General features: G+C 34.4%; 1 protein-coding gene across 1 annotated transcript in view; it reads left to right on the plus strand.

Moving 5' to 3' along the window:
• LOC116345413 overlaps nt 1-18,223 on the plus strand; it is an 80,530-nt gene that overhangs the window by 48,341 nt on the left and 13,966 nt on the right. Inside the window, exons 8-10 of the mRNA XM_031774732.1 lie at nt 10,628-11,181; nt 11,530-11,797; nt 11,955-12,080. Coding sequence (XP_031630592.1) covers nt 10,628-11,181; nt 11,530-11,797; nt 11,955-12,080 — 948 coding nt within the window. The remainder of the gene's footprint in view (nt 1-10,627; nt 11,182-11,529; nt 11,798-11,954; nt 12,081-18,223) is intronic.

An 18,223-nucleotide genomic window follows, 5' to 3' on the forward strand; every position in this document is an offset into this window, starting at 1 on the left:
ATTCTGTTAGGATTTTTTGAATGGGAATTCAGACCTACTACATTTCCATAATTGATTAATTGGTGGAATTAATTGATTTGAGATTTTTCATTTTGATTCTCTGTTGCCTTACTTTATATTAATCAAAAACTGCGATATACAATCAAATGAAATGTGTTAAATTACATGATTATGCTTACGAATGCTCATGAATTTATAATTAAAAAAATGAATGCTCATGAATTTATGATTTTGCCCACTCTATTTTAATAATAGATATGCGACAAAATGGATTTTCGATTAAGTGTTTGAATGCAGTATTTTGTTTTCGCATTAATAATTGAATAGCGTTCACATTGTATGCTCACCACTTTCAGCATGTCATCTATGCTCCTAATTGTTATATATATATGAATGAGCCATGTGTATGTGTTTTGCTGGGGCAAACAATTAAATGGGCTTACCAAAATGTAATAGGTCGGAAAAAGGAAAAGGATATGATGCAATTGGGATGTACTTTGGCTGTTGTTGTTTTTGTTGTTTCTTATAATATACACACATATCAAATGACACATCATTCAGTTCAACTTGTTACCAACCATTCGAGTCACTTGACGTGCATTCACACGTAAAATAAGAGGACGACTGAGTCATTGTCATTATGAATGTGTGCACACACGCTCAAAATAAGAGAAATGAGCATATGAACACTCTCAAAAAAAAAAAAAAAAAAAAAACAAATAATAATTGGTCTCGACTGGGTCGGTATGGATGTGATACTGAAGAAACGGTAACACTATATCCTGATTGTCAAGCATACCGTTCCGGCCCGGTCGTTTGTTTTACCGGAAATTTCAGTTCGAATGAGTTTTAAGAGGAAATTAATTTCTCGCTGTCGTTCTCTTTTTGGTGTCATTTGCATTATGGCCCCGAAAAAATGAGCGCTCCTCCACAAAACGTTGTCGATGAGGCTAGTTACTATACTATGCCATGGTAATAATAATGCACTTAGTCAATGCTTGTTATTTTATACACCCGATAAGAAAGTCGACTGTATGTGTGGGTGAAATGGAATATAATGTAAAATGGCAAAGAAGAAGACGACTATAATGGCAACGCCAAGAATAAACTCTAAGTGGAATTAAAGGTATCATATGTTCTTTAGCGGTCTCCGAACCGAAAACCAGTTGTCCGATAATAATATAAATGTGCTTGTATAAACATCTCGATGAAGTGTTGTGTCAGTAATTTAAGCCACATTCATTTATAATAACTAGAATGCTTGCACATACAATGAATATTACTTTACTTTTTTTTTTTTTAAAGACCTTCTTGCAATAACATGTCGGCGGTCGCCTTTGAGCTCATCGTTGTCGTCGTGTTTGGCTTTTACTTTGTCGTATGAAAGCTTAATAGATAAAAATTATATCGTAGTCATGCAAACAACCCTTTCTCTTTCTCTCTTTTGCGCATAACTCGTATTTCCTACACATAAAATCCAATGAATACGTATTTCGTTTTATTTCCGTGCATTTCGTTTTTCTTCTTATAGTTGTCATCCATTTGGAATGAATAACATACAAATATGATAAACGACCGCTTTAGTTTTCCCAATTTATGTATATACATTCGAAGCGAATCGCGCCAATTCATTCTATGTGCTCGGTAAAATTGCAGTGATTTTTTTTTGTTCGTATGCATCAACCGATACTTGTTTCCTTTCTCGTTGTTTCCATCTCACTCGCAATTGTACAATGTCTTTATGATTTTGCGCTATTTTGGTGAAGTTTTTAAGTGTTTGAATCGAGAATGAACTTTTATGCAAATTTCTTTGCACATCACCATTTCCCAAGTATGGTGAAAACGGCATATTGAATTTTATGGCATTTACGGTGTACGTTTATGCTTATATCGTATCTGCCTACTGGATGAAATGCGGTATTTGGTGTCAATGCTCCGGTTTCTCACTTTTTCTCGTGTTCGTTAAAGCTGGCAGATGCCATCTATTTTATATGCAAAATTGCATATGGATCTATAACTGTCTATGTGAACAAATGAATATGACACTTAACACATACACACACACGCAGCACTACTGAAACATGACAAATTTTAATGGTTTGGCATGCATTTCAAACGAAATCACCAGATAACAAAACTTTACGTATTCCTCTCATTCAAATGGAATGACATTCAAAGCAAATTTGTCCTTTTTCTATTCATTTTTCTCGCTCTCTTTTTCTTCTCTTTTGTCATTGTCGTTGTCATCGTAGTTTGACACAAAACATTACAAAACTTTTCATATGTCAAAATACAAGCAACAAAACAACAAAAAAAATGTTTATTAAAAAGTATAAAGCCATTTTATTTTTCTATTCATAAATTCCATATGAAATGAAACATTTGTATATAAATTTAATTAGCTTTAATCAATGGTAATGGGGTCTTAGCTACAAACTATTTCATATTTATAATTGAGATTATTACAATTAAGCATATCGATGGCATCAACGACGGGCAAAATTCCTAGGTTTCGCATCGAACTAGAGCAGTGAATTTTCCGTTTCGTTTGTATGTTTTACGATTTATGTGTATGTTTACCATTGTAAACAATTCATATCGATTTTCAATAATTCGATGTTCATGTTATGTTCCGTACTAAACAATTGAATTCCCATTAAAATGGCATTAATTTCAATTTATTAACGTTTGGCTCATTGACTTTCTACCATTTACTCATTTTGATTTCATTTCTCCTTTTTAAGCATTTTTTTCTTCTTTTTTTTTTGTTCGTTCAAATAAATCATCATTAATTTTAACCCATGTAATAGTAGATATACGCGTTCGCTTTGAAGTTTGTCGTCCTTTTGTTTCTTATTAAATTTGTAGCTTCGTCTGACTTTCTTTTCTTTTATAAATTTTTCGTTTGATGTACATTTTTCACTTTGGTTTGCATTAAGAAAATCGCAATCAAAATATAATTGAATGAAAATACTTATAGTGTCTGTGATTCGGTTTTTGTTGGCATTGCAGTCGGCCGAAGACCAAGAGGAAAAATGCGGTTAATTACGAACAAAAACATAACACCATTCGATTCGATCGAGCCTTTACCGACATTGATTGATTGATTCAATTTTCAAGAATATTCAATTTAAAATTCCATCAGACAAAAGCCATAAATGAGCAAGAGAGTGTGAGATTTGATAAGTGAAAAATGTTTTGTAGCGCTGGCTTTTTATTCCCTCTTTTGCCCATCTCATGAATAATATTTATATGCAAGAAAATATACACAGATTTGCATACACACAATTAATGATTTGTTCAGTCTTCCGCATACAATAAAAATTGCAAATGCATGCAATTCAATTTTTCGCTCCATTCATTCTCCAACTGCGGCGAGCGTGTGTGTGTGAGAGAGAGAGAGAGAGAGAGAAAGAGAGCGGGGGAGAGGAATTAAAAATAAATTTAATGAAAAAAAGAAAGAAAATTGCGAACGGTATTTGCGATATAGCGTGAAATTAATCGAATATAAGAGCAACAATAATGCACGAAAAGCACATTTATGAGCAAATGAACTTTATCCTTTTGAACCATCGTTTCACCATTGGTGAAATGTAATTTTGAACGTCTTTTACACAAATCAAATTCCTTTTTTTCTAATTCGAATAAAATTCGAGAAATCGAAAATAATATCTATTCGAGACAAGGGGAGAAAGGTGGTGAGAGTGAAAATGAAATGTACAAAAAACGATATAAACAAAAAATGCAGAGAAATCCAGACATTCTGCATAATCTATGCATTCATTCAAAGACTTACTTCTAATGATGCATGTGAAATGAACCACGGTAATCATGCATGAACAACAAAATACAATAAATGGACAAATGCATTCAAGAATTGAATAATAATTTGTATGTTAATTGTTAAAAAAAGTGCATTTGTCGGCAGCAAACAAAATATTATTGTTTCGTTTTGTTTTATTATCACTAACTTGTATGGAAAAAAAAAATAATTGCGATAAATTTAATGCAAACATCAAGCGACATAATATTGCTGTGAAAGTAAGCAACATAGATAGAGCATAGATCAATTGAATACACTTGCTTGTGAAAAAAAAAAACAATAAATATGAATATTCAAACACAATAATTGCTTTTTTTATGGTAGATACATTCCGATGGCGAACAAAAAATCTAAAATTCTACAATACCAAAAGCGAATAACAGAGTATGAAATCGCACTTGTGAAGAACGCACCTGCTTAGCGAGCGCAGCGCCTCAGAAGAGCGTGGTGTACTTGTCAGGAGCCGCTCTTGAGTTCGTATTGGTATACATCACACACTAATACATCAACGTTAATCACACTAACACATTCATCCAGCAAGCGCGCTCTTCGTTAGTGACATATTCATGCTCTGGCGAATAAACGATGAAATGAAAATAACAATTATGACAGCCAACCAATAAATGTCAATGTCTTTTCTATCGGTTCATTCGGCCATATGTACAATTCAATCATATTTTGTGGCTTTCTTTTCCATTTTGCTATGCAAATGTTTGTGGAAAACTATCAATGCTTAGTTTTTTTCTTTTCGAGATTGGAAAATGGTTGAATTCAAGTTCAATTGCTTGAACAAATGAAATGGCAAGTGAAACAAAGTGCAAAATAACATCAGAGCAACACATTTCATTGAGCGAACACATAAAATAATCCAAAATACTGTTCTTCTTCTATCGCGATGACAATTGTTCATCATAACACGCACCCTTTCATCGTATTTTGGCGTTCAGTTATTCCAACCATGCAATTGGATGAATTTCATTCATTTTTGGTTTTTTGCACGCTTCACTTCTGTACGGTTGCTGTTCCCTTTTTTTTCTTAATCGGAGGTCCCAAATGCAATTGCGCGTACACGCACCACTGTATATGTGATCTATAAATATTCATTGCAATGAAATCGCAGTCGATGAGTGGAGGCACGCACACGCGAATGAAAAGTTACCGTAAATTTAATGTTTGATTCTCCATGCAGCATAAGAAAGCCGGAGATGCCACAGCGATCACGATATTATTTTTAAACACTGTGGCATAGCAGCACATTTCTGTTAGTTGCTGAGGCGTTTAGATGCATTCATTTATCACTTTATGTAGGTACGATGTGACTTGTATTCACTTGATTGCATACATTTTTTGCACTTTCTTTGTCGTCGTCGTCGTTCTTATCGTTTTCGTTGTTCTTGCGCATTTTGCTGTGTGCGTCGGCACCAAAACGTCATGTTAGAAACGCGTTTGTAATGAAAAAGAAGAACCACAACGAAATCGTTGTTTTTAATTTTCACTCTTAACGACATCATGTTACACTGTTGCAGACACGTTTTCGCACTCGAAACTCAATCCTTTATTCGTTCTTCTTCTTTTTTCTAATTCGTTTTTTTCGCTTTTAAATACTCAAAGCAATCAAACTAAGTGATTGCATCAATTTGTTTTGGATAGGAACATGACCAGTGTGAAAGAGAGACTGTGTGCATTAAGACCATGACATTTATTCTGATGTTATCGTTGGTTACATTTCGCATAATGTTCGGGGAAAATGTGGAAACAGAAATGCATCTTGTAAATGGTAAAAGGATTTTGTGGGGGTTTTCACGCTTTGCTTTCGACGATTTATGTGAATTCGTTCAATTTAATAAATTAAAATCGTGCCGCATGTGACAGGATTGCGTTTCATTTTATCGCCACAATTAAACGAAATGTCTTAATTTTTGTTTCGGTTACAGGTCAAAATGTATGAGCATATTTTTTTTTTGGTTTGAACCTTCCATCAAATGACAACAACAACAAATATTATGAACCTTGGACTGATTATGGATTTGTCATTCGAGATATGGTCGCAATATGCGTAATAAAAAACGCAAATAAATTCGTACATGTTTTCGACCGTTTTCATTGAAGGTTATTTTATGATTGGAAAATATTTACTCTCAAACTTTTATTAACCTTAGTAAGGTAAAAACATTGACCAAGAAATTTTGGCCAACACACAAAAAAAAAGATCTCGACCTAGGGGGGTCGCATCTGTTTTTGTTGGGCAAATTTAAAGAAAACCCAGAAGAAATTCCGCTATTGTCGGTGTCCTTTTATTGGCCAGCAAAGTATGGAACGATCAAGCCAAAATTTGAGATAAAACAATCCATTGGCAAATTGAAGCTAAAAAAAATCTCTCTTACTAAAAGAATTGGCAAAAACCACGTTCGCAAAACAAGATTCAAAAACCAAAATCTATTTCGATACAAGCTGGAGGTATAGATGAAAACAAGAAGATTGTCTACGACGGCGACACAGCCTTAAGCCTAGACTAACTTGTATTAGAATTTATTGAAGAAAAAAAGAGATTTGTTGTGTTTGTGTATGTGATGTTTATAATACTCTCGATGCGTACATGAAAGAGTTGCGAGTAATGTTTCGCGCGACGTGCAAGTTTCGAATATGTATGTTTGCTCGTTGTTGTCCATATTATTGTTATTATTTCTCTTTTTATTCTTACACGCAAATCAATTTGTTATGGTCGGCTTGAGCATCGGAATTTGAATACATGAGTTGCGTATACTGTGTTGTTGTTATTACGTTTTTTGTTGTTGCTGTTCTTTTGTTTCGTTCAATCTCTGTGTATGTAGAAATAGGAAATACAAAATCACGGACGGAATCAGTGCGTGCTAGTTGCCGGTAGTGCAAAATGTATACACGTTTTGTGTTTTTTTTTCTCCATGGTGTACAAAGTTCACTGAATTTATCCAATTGAAAAAGATATGAAGCGATATCGCAGGTCTGTCTAACGATTGATTGATTCTTTGTTTTGTACAATTTCATGCTTATTCCAAGGGCATGAGTAGTGAATTAGAACTAATACAAAATTTCATCAAAAATGAAAGTGTAGTGCCATCTATATGTACTGCGTATTTCTTAAGAACATTATATTGTATTACACGAGAATGGAATTATTTGTCATAGATAGTGCCTATATGCCGTAGAAATTGCATATTTATTGATATTACCATTGCTCTTTGCCATTAAACCGAAGAGTATTATGGCTAAGCCATATTTTGATTTACTTGGAATGCAAATGGTATTCTGATACACAGGCCGTGTAAACACTTTTTACAATTGACTTGTTGACATCTAATTGAATTCCGCACGCACGAGTGTTAAAATTAATTTTCAAAGCTATTTTCTCAGGGTCAAATCAATTCGATTAATCGGATTAACGATTTCTATTTTCTCTCGGTGTGCATTCGGTCCGATCTTATTGGATTTGAATTAATGATTTACACACAACGGGCTTGTATTTAATCAAATCAGGACTTGTGCGTGTATGTACGCAGTTTTGCAACGGCAACAAAAAAAAAACAAATGCCCATGACAGTTATGACAAACCACAGTTTATGATTAAACTTTCCTTCACAATCGAAAAATAAATTAACACCAAACACCGGTACCGTGTTCTTGCAATCGAAAACACACATCGATTTGGCGAACGATTATCAGCTTTACGCATTTAATCCGAAATTGATTCAGCAAGCTAATCCGGATAAGAATCAATGAATCATTCAGATATTCTTATACTCTATTCGATCATTTTGCGAATGCGAATTTTCCATACAATGTGTTTTCAAATGATACGTTATGCTGCGATGACGCATTTAAATTCTCTATTTAATCCGATAAAATATTGGCCATGTACTTTATGGCATCAAGAAAGAGACTTATTTGAGAATATCTTCTCAATTTTTGACGTTCAACGGAAATTATCGGAAACAACAAAAATCTGAACAGGATTAAGCAAAAACTACTTCCTAGCCAAATGGTTATGGAAAACTTTCATTTTAGCGAAAAATAAAACTAGATTAGGAAAAATACATACTTGAAATAAAGACAATCGATTCTGGATGGTTTTTCATATTAAATATACTTGAATGTTGTGATTCTGGTTTCGGTTCGACATTATCCGATGCTATAACAACTTAATTATTTCAACGTCTGTCAACTGCGATAAATCAAATGTTTGAGATTTTTATGTGCACCTCATCGGTATACAATGGCCTTGATTGTAAAAAATGTATTGAATTGTATGATTTAATATGTTGATTGTAATTAATCAGAAGTACTAAGTAGAGTATGTGCATTGGGTAAAAAAACTGTCTTTTTTTAAATTCTGGATGCTTAAAGATGGGTGGCACTAGCAATTGACAGTGTGCACATTTCTACTTTAAATCATGATTTCTCGTTCGTCGCTCTTCTCTCTCATTTATCTTGATGAGAGCTATGAATATGCCTACATTTTTGCACACTGTGATGTTTCAATCAGTCTCATTCATCTGGATTTATATATACATGAGAAACGATTTTGGTTCTGTCGACTATAATAAATTAGTATCTTGTTGTGTGACACACACACACATATATAGATATGTAAGCCGAAGTGAGTTGAGCCTTCGATGGTGGATAAAATCTGTACATAGACAAAAGTCAAATCACGCACGACAACCGACAATAACTGAAACATTTAATGGCAGACAATTCAAAAATACTTAATGTTTATCGTTTGATTGCAATGAAATGAAGTATGGAAGAGAATGACATGGTCTCCGATTTACGACTGTCAACCAAACACGGTTAATGTTCACAACTACATAAATATACAAACATAGCTTAGGATCTTTGCAATTAAATTTTGCAAAATACATCGCAAATGCCTTAAAATAGCACTTGAAATGCAACAGTTGAAAAATACACACACACAAACACATTACACACGCTGTTAAGGCATCATCAACATCATCATCGTCGTCGTCGTCGACATTGTCGTTGTGTGTATTCCATATTGAATGGCACTTGAATCGTGTGTGCCTCAGCAATCGAAACGCCAACGAAGAGGCTCAGCCGTAAAATCTCCACAAAACCAAAAACCAAATACGACAGTGAAAAAGAGCAGCAAAAAAAGGAGCAAGATATGCAGATAAATAACAAGTCGATTCCGGGCATCTGGTTGACATTTATCAGACGTTAAGACTTCAACCGAGTCAAACAGTTGTCGTCTATAAATCTATTTTCATAGCGGACAGGTTCACGTAGCAACGCTCAAAATGGCCAACCAACAAAATGTAGATTGTCATGGCAGTAGTTTGAGCGCACGTTTGCTCATGGCAGCGGTGTAGAAGCATAATAGCCACCAAAAACGATTGCAAATAAAAGAAAATGTTTTTTTTTTATAGAACGAAGAAAAACATGGATACACAAAACAAAAACACTATTATTTTACTGCATACACACACATTTTCATATATGCATATTACGAATCTGTGCCTGCATAGGAGCATTATTTTGATGGACCGTTTATACATCCATCTTTGACATTACCATTAATACCTCTGCACCTCACTCACTCTATCTCCATCTGTATGCCATTTGAATTTTCTATGTTCTTGTTCAACACAAAATTCGTGTACTAGCATCGAACAACAAATCCACCGATTAAAGCCACCACATTTATCTGAATGCAAAGACTATATGCTATTGCTGCTTCATGTATCGCTATTTTTGGTATAAATTCGAACAATTAGTATTACGGCATTTATCTTGCTGCAGTTGGTCAATTTTACCACACTACTGCCCGGTGAAAAATGACTGATTATATTTGCTCCATTGCGAATAAATTTGCATCAGTTTGGTATATGACAGTCCTACGCCGCCCTCTCTTTCACTAGAACCAAGAATCAATCTTAAGCCTAGGGCATGCATTATGTTTCGATTGATTTGCCTTTTTTCTGGTACCTTTTTTACATCACATTTTTTCCCTTTTACATGCCTTTTGCATTCACGCAAATAAGTAAATATTGGAAACTATGATATGCGCTTTCTTTGTCATACGACAAAGTAAACAAAATGGAAAAATTTCGTTCAATAGAAAAGCAAGGTTTCAAAAGATTGGTTTGACAGATTTGTCGTTTAATAAATCGATTTATTATTTTTCGTTTCGATGATGCTATGCGATGTATTGCACGCTCATTTTTCATTGATCATCAATTCAGCATAAATTATGGTTGAAATATCTGGTGCAATGCACGATGCAATGCGCTCAGTGCATGGGATATTCAATCACGACAAATGGTGCAATGAAACATTGATTCGATCAGAAGTCGATTCGATGTCCCTTGGCAGTAGAATTACGACTGACATTTTCGACTATATATATATGATATTTTTGGTGTATTTGACTTGAGTATTTCCCATTATCTAATCAAATTGAATGGAAAATTTATGATTGATGCGATAATATACAGTGCAAATAATTTGCATAAATTCACATAAGTTAGATTTTTGTTTGCATACAAAGTTAATAGAAAATATCGCAAACGTTCATTTCAAAAATGAAATCAATTGATTTGAGAAGCACAATTCAAATCAAATATATCTTCACGCAATTATTGTTTCTCAAATCAAATCATGTTTTTTTTTTTAAATGATTTGTTGATTTGTCAAATCAGATAATCGATGTAGCATAAAATTAAGTAATTACCCAATTTAAATGTTAAAATTAAATTTACTAATTTTGGTTTGATTTCTTTTTTTTTCTATTTGTGTGACACACAGGTGACGTTCAGCCTATTGCCGGTCAATTGATTGAATTAGCTAAAAAGAATTCATCATCTGATAATATATCCGTGATAGTTGTGTTTCTAAAGGATCCACATCAAATAATAGCCGAACATAAATTAGTAAAAGCCACACAAGAAGTCACAAGAATGGATTTCGAAAGCACAAACGGTTGTCATCATTTGGTTGATGATGGTTTGCTTGCATCAAATCCATCGGCAATGCATGAAACCGCATCATCGCCCGATAAAATGCATGTCGACTTTAATAAAGCAACGGTTGATGTGCATCACGATGCAATGGATGTGAATGATTTTTATTTTGGTAAAAATGGTAGTGGTATTGACGCAAACGCTGTTGATGATGTTAATGAATACCATTCGAACATCCAAACAATACCATCAACCATTAAATCGAACGGTGATGCGGATAAATTTTCAAGCAATGAAATAAATGTTGGCCGCTCAATTGACGATGATCACGATGATTTTGGACCCGAAACGGATGTCGATGCCACTGATGATAATGCCATAAGTCCAATGTCGCCAAGCGTAAGTTTTCATTCAAAATGAATGCTATCAGTTCTTATTAAATGTTTTGTTCCACACAAAAGATTTTCTTTTGTTTGAAGAGTCGAAATTGTAAAGCGGAAATTTTATTTATTGCAAATGTTCTTGTTTTCTTTGTTCCACTTGCAATCAGTGAATTGAAGATAAACAGAGATGCAATGAATGCAATATCCGATTGAATTGAATGAAAAGTCAAATATACAAAACGAATTTCTTGTTAGAGTGGATGTTTGTTCTTTATAAATGTAGCTAAGAGCGATTTTTTCTTTTGCGATTTTCTTTTTGTTTTCATTTTTCTTTATATGATTTTGATACCGGAACGATATAAAGGGGTACGATTATATTGAGAGAGTCGGTGACGGAATTGCAACAACAGACGAACATCAAGTGGATATTAGTGAGACACTCGTTAAGAAACCAGAAGAAAATGACAACAACATTCAACATTCTTTCGATGACAATCGTTTCGTCGACCATGTTAACGAACATTTTGTAAACGCAGCCGCCGCCAATCACTTTGAACAGCAAAATGAACACTTCGAAGACGATGAACCCGAACTACCGAACAAAATTGATTTTGCCGAAAAGAAAGATTATAGTAAGTTTTGATATTTAAACTACTTTTTTAACCTCTCTTTAAACAAATGGAATCACGTGTAGATAGAGCATTCAACGCGCATTAATAATCATAATTTTTATCTTATTGTGAACTAATTTCATGACATTCAAATAATTTTTCATCTCTAAACACAAAGACGAAGAAGACTTTGATGATGATGACGACGACGATGATGATGTACACGATGAAGTTTTGAATGCAAGCATGCCTGAAAATCTTCATCACATGCCCGATGTCATCACAACCGAATGCGAACAGCACGGTAAGTTCGCCCATTTCATTTTTTTCTATCCCACTACAATCTCTCAATATTTATACGTGTACCGTTTTATTGGTTTTTCCACTTTTCAAATACATTTTCCATCTTAAATATACATTACGTCAGCATCGTTGCATTTCAATTCTCAATCTCCGAAACACATATACTTACTTATTTTTTTTTTTAAATAAGAATCAGTACGCAACGTGCCACTTGCAATAAAATATCACATGAAATACTAAGAAGAAGAAAGAGAAAGAAAAAATATATTGACACATCGACAAGCAGATACTCATCCGAAAATGGGTACTGAAAAAAGGCTTTACAGATTTTCAATTTTGTTTGGTTACAAGTGAACTTTTTATTTTCCACATCTAACATACTATAAACACATTTCCGACTTGGTCTTTTGACTGAACGAAGAATGCAGTGGTACACCGACCTCAGATCGTTTCGTTCACAGAAAAATCAATTCTGTATACAACATTGAGTCTTTTATTCTCAGGTTTTATTGCCTTCAATATTTAATGTTGCAATTTTGCGTCCGAGCACAAGACAGAGAGACACCCGAAACAGAACAAAAAAAGAATATATACAAAACACAACGATGTAAACTCCAACATTGAGTATGCTTGAGCCCGGTTTAATGCTTTATTTTCTTCTCATTTTTGCCGTATCAACCAAACACAATTCTAATAAAAATGAATGGTAAATCGAAAATTGAAAAATAGAAATGAATGGGTCAAAATAAAAGTCCGACTTGTACGCAGAGTCTATAAAAGTGGAACATGGAGTTTTTTTTACATAGTTTATTTGTTGTAATACAACAACAATTCTATGTAAAAAAATGCTGTGTTCCACTTTTATAGACTCTGCGTACAAGTCGGATTTTTATTCTGACCCATTCAAATCTCATCGACAGTAAGTGGCAAATATGTGGTTAGAGTTAGGAGACTCCATCACCGTTTCTCAAAAATAGACTATTTTTTTTAATTTCATATTTACTCTCTCAATGAATACCATTCATATGAAAATCGTACCAAAAACAGTCGATCGTGTAATTCTGCATCTATAAATCTATGTTGTAAAACTGTATTTCTCTCGTAAAAACTTTGTTGGAGTCTCCAACTTGGAGTCTTTTGCAAAAGTAAAATGAGAGAAAAAAAACCGAGCATGAATTAATTTGAGCGTCAGGAGAGTACCGTGATAGAGTGAAAGTAAGCGCACCGGATGATCCCGAAGGAATATTTTAATTTAATTCATTTTCTAGGCTTTGGCGATTATCCGTTAGCAAATACGTGCAGTTTTAAATGAGCATGTATAAATCGAGCAGACAAATGAGGGAGGGGCGTTCATTTGGTCATATCAAATCAAGTCATTGAAAAAGTGCGAATGGCCATTCAACATTCGTTTGAAGAAGTGAAATAAACTTTGTAGAGCATCATTGTTAATACAATTTTCATGCATCGTTCAACTTAATCATTTTGAATCGCTTGGCGTTCATTAAGACCGCTTGCAGGAAATATTTCAAAGTGCGGCTTTTTCTCTTTCTATTCGCTTTTTTTTCATTCAATTTATTTTTCCAACTTTTCGCCGTATTTTTCCGATGGGATTGTTGCTCAATATAAATTGTGTGTGTGTGTGTTTTTTTCGTTTACAATTATTTACATATACATTTACAGTTTTGCGCTTTTCATCGAATTCCCACTTTACTTTAAAACGAACGCAGCTGCTATATATTTCAATCTTTTGCTCAATTTCGTTCAATCGATTTGTGTGTTTCATTAATTTTGCCATTTTTCTTTTGGTTGATTTTTTGTTGTTGCTGTTGTTGTTTTATCTAAATCATTTCTCAATTATTATTTTCACAAGCAACACAGTTATCGATTTATTTTTATACCATATTCGAAGTAGATGTGTACATTGTCTCAAATTTGTATTCATTGGCGAACGGAGATCGGGCAAAAAAAAACATTACAAATCCATACAAAATATGCTACAGGGTATAATGGCATTGATTGAATTTTGTTCAATGTTAATTTTGACCAAAGTCCAATCGTTCATAATCTCCATCTCTTTCGCTCCCCATTCACAAATCCTCGAATACACATTCAATTAATAACAGTAGTGCCGTGCAACTTGATTTTTAATTCCAACTCGCAATCCACTAATCATAATCGGCGGTTTTGTCGATTTAATAAACAAAAAGCATTGAACTTGATTTCGACGAATTGCCTCACATCGTTTCCCATTTGCTTACTTGCACAAGTGTATGCTTCAGTATGTGTACGTAATAGCAAAAATCATATATGCTCTAGCGGAGAGAAGGCACATTTGCTATTAAGTACCTTAATTAGTTATTAAAAAGAAGCACTATCAACCCGAAAACGATTTTTTTTTTTTCATCTCTCGTTGAACTCGCACAGTCACAAATGAATGGTCGAGAAAAAAAAAACCATCACGTCGACATGTTTTCGTGCTATTAAAAAATCAGTTTGATGCAGCCAAAAGAGCGCTGGAACTCTTGTTGAATAATAAATGGGCAAATAAACCATTTGTTTGCCATACGCCGAATTTCAATTGTGTTGATGAAAACTGATGAAAATAAAAAATCAACAATCATGTCAAAATCAAATAAATCACAATGCACTAGAGTCAGCCGCCTGATGATCACATACATAAAAATTAACCGAAACAAAATCGCATGCTATTTGGATTGTGTTTAATTTCAATTACAAAAGAAGGAAAAACAACAACATGAACGATTGATGAGATTTCATTGCAATCTGGTTGTATTTTCATTCATTTCTCGTTCACAAACAAGCTCTCTTGCTTTCATTCATTTTGTGTTGTCAGTTGGATGCGTCGCAACCCAAAAAATACTTCAACAACATCAAAAAAAAAGTGCGCGCGACGCGTTCGCATATAGAAACATCGAAACCATCATGTTTATTTATTTATTTTGAGTGGTTTATTTTCAACAGCTCTGCCATTAACAACCAATTAAAAAGTCTTCGATTTCCTCTAGCCGCCTTTTAACGCAAACATTTTAAAAACCAGCTACAATCTCGAAAAATCAATCACATACAAATATTGTTTTGAATGGGAAAAAAAGAGAAAGATTTGCCAGCGATGAGTTCAACTAAAATTTGTTCAAGCGTATCGAGCAAAATTCGACGATATATAAGACTTTAGTCTTCATAATCTGCATGCAGAAAAAAAAAACTTCAATTTCTCTTTCCTTTATCGTATCACAGCTCAATTAACATAAAAGACTCTTGTGAATTGTTTATGAAGCATATCCATGACATTATGTCATCGCTCTATGTTCAAATATGAATTATTGCCACCAAAAAAACAACCATTTCCAATTTGAATCTATTAGCGAAACTTGAATTCTGCGTGTGGAACATATAACACATACTTCTGAACGAATCATGCGAAACACTCACACACACACACACACATTTCTAAAGAAAATGCCGGAGCAAAAACCCCAAAGAAGACATACGGTACGAGGAAGAGATCGTTACGATCGTATGATCATATCAAACAAAAAATTACATATACAACAGTTTAGTAATGATTAAACTAGAGAAAAAGGTATATAATAGGTATCATACACGAGCATCCGAAATTCGGCATTCGTTGTAGTGAAATGTGAACGGCAAAAACCAATTTACATTTTTGATCAAAACTAGTAAAACGTATAGGCCTCGAAATTAACATAAAAATAATTCTTGAATGTAGCACGGAAACGCCTGACTACATCTCTAAGAGATAAGTGAAACACACACGCTTTAAAACGATCGACTAACAGAATGTAGCAAAAAAAGCAGCAGCAGCAGCAACAATTTAACCGTCTTTTTAGCCAACGGTGGCAATATATTACTTACAATAGCTGAACTGAGTAATTGTTGTTTACAATCAAACGCTAATTTCGTGCTTTGGAATTCAATTTCAAACATTGAACTCGAAAAAATGTTTGCGATTGTACGTTTTCTTATCTCAATGGGCATTGACATGAGTAAAATTATGTGTCAGCTATTCTCAAATTAATCATCATATGTTTCTCATTAGCAAATGCAAACGTTATACACATTGTATCAATTACACCTGATGATAACGCCGAAATTGACTGATAATGTGTTGTTGAATGTTTAATGTATGTTTGTGTGGCGTCGTTAGTGTCAAATCTAAAAATATCTCGTTTTTCGCCAAAATAAGAATCCCTTCCGCTGATTAAAATAATAGGTGCGTTCAACAAGCTTGATAATTTGCATACAGACACATACAACATACATAGTGCATGATTCACGGAGAGGTTTCGATGATGTGCACAAAGACGCAAACCGATTTGCGCAAGCGTACACACGGAAACATCATCCATCGCTTTCGTTATTATTTTTAACAATTAGAAATGGTTTTTTTGCTGAATGAGCAAAAAAAAAAAACACAGAAACAACGAAGCAGCGAATATAACACACACGAAAAAAAAGCGATGACGCTACCGCAAGTGCTCGTATACTGTCTCTCTTAAAATAATATAGTATGGTTGGCCGCTGTCATATTTGCGAATTGTGTGCAAACTTAATAATCGTACTGTTTATTTTTGAAATACACATGTGAAATGCCCGCGAATGAATTCCAAAATTGCCACAATAAATTCCAACAAACAGACAAATCACATATACATACATGCACACACACACATGCAATGCAAAGTAAAGAAAAACACCCAATACGTAGGTTGCTCCATAATTTTTTTTAAAATGGTACTTATAGTGTTGCCCGATGTAAACCATTGTCATATTCGTAAAGTTTGATGTTTTGGTATGTATTCGTGCCCTGAACCTTTTGTCGTACGAACGCTATTTGTATTGTTTACAGTGACTGGTAAACTGCGACTCAACAAAAAAATGAATTTTACACGTGAAGATTTTCGTAAAATGATTTACTACGATTTTCGAAGTAAATTATCTCAACAACAGTGTTTCGATCGACTTCATTTGGCCTTTGGCAATGAAGCACCAACCCTTCAGACAATTTATAACTGGTACCGAGAATTCCGTTGCGGTCGTAGTTCGCTCAAAGACGAGTTTCATACAGGTCGTCCAAAATCGGCTGTTGTGCCACAAAACATCGATGCTGTCAGAAAACTGATTATGGAAGATCGTCATGTGACCTACCGTGAGATTGAGGCATCTTTGGGCATTTCATCCCACAGCATACATACAATTTTGCATGAACATTTAGCCGTAAAAAAGATTTGCTCTCGTTGGATCCCACATAAATTGACCGATGAACAAAAAATGGCTCGTGTGAGTTGGTGTAAAGAAATGCTCAAGAAATTCAATCGTGGTGCTTCAAAAGACGTTAATAAAATCGTCACTGGTGACGAATCGTGGATATATGCCTATGAGCCCGAAACGAAACAGCAGTCGACTGTATGGGTCTTCCAAAATGAAGATAACCCAACGAAAGTTGTTCGAGCAAGAAGCACTTCGAAGCGAATGGTCGCCTGTTTTTTCGGGAGAAGTGGTCATGTGGCAACCGTTCCACTAGAGGATCGTAAGACCGTCAATTCTGATTGGTATACCACCATTTGTTTGCCCGAAGTGTTTGGTGAAATAAGAAAAAACAACCACCGTCGCAAAATAATTCTTCATCACGATAATGCGAGCTCTCACACATCTTTTCAAACTACTCGATTTTTGACCGGTCAAAACATCGAACTGATGGGTCATCCACCGTACAGTCCTGACCTGGCACCCAATGACTTTTTTTTTGTTCCCAAGCGTGAAGAAAAAACTACGTGGTCAACGATTTTCGACACCAGAAGAAGCAGTTGAAGCGTTCAAAACACACGTTTTGGAGATATCAGTTTCGGAGTGGCACGAATGCTATGACAAATGGTTTCATCGAATGCAAAAGTGTATCGATCATCTCGGGGAATATTTTGAAAAACAATAAAACCATTTTCGACAAAAAACAACTGTGTTATATATGTTTTTAAAAAAAATTATGGAGCAACCCTCGTAATCCATCGCAAAAAGGAACAGAAAACATACCAGCAAGCAAGCAAAAAAAGAGAGTAATACAAACAGCAAACGCTTAAACCGTATGATCTCATTTTCTACTGTGTA

This window comes from Contarinia nasturtii, unplaced genomic scaffold, assembly GCF_009176525.2.
Source record: "Contarinia nasturtii isolate CC-2019 unplaced genomic scaffold, AAFC_CNas_1.1 Cnas_scaffold_1240, whole genome shotgun sequence".
Classification (NCBI taxonomy): domain Eukaryota; kingdom Metazoa; phylum Arthropoda; class Insecta; order Diptera; family Cecidomyiidae; genus Contarinia; species Contarinia nasturtii.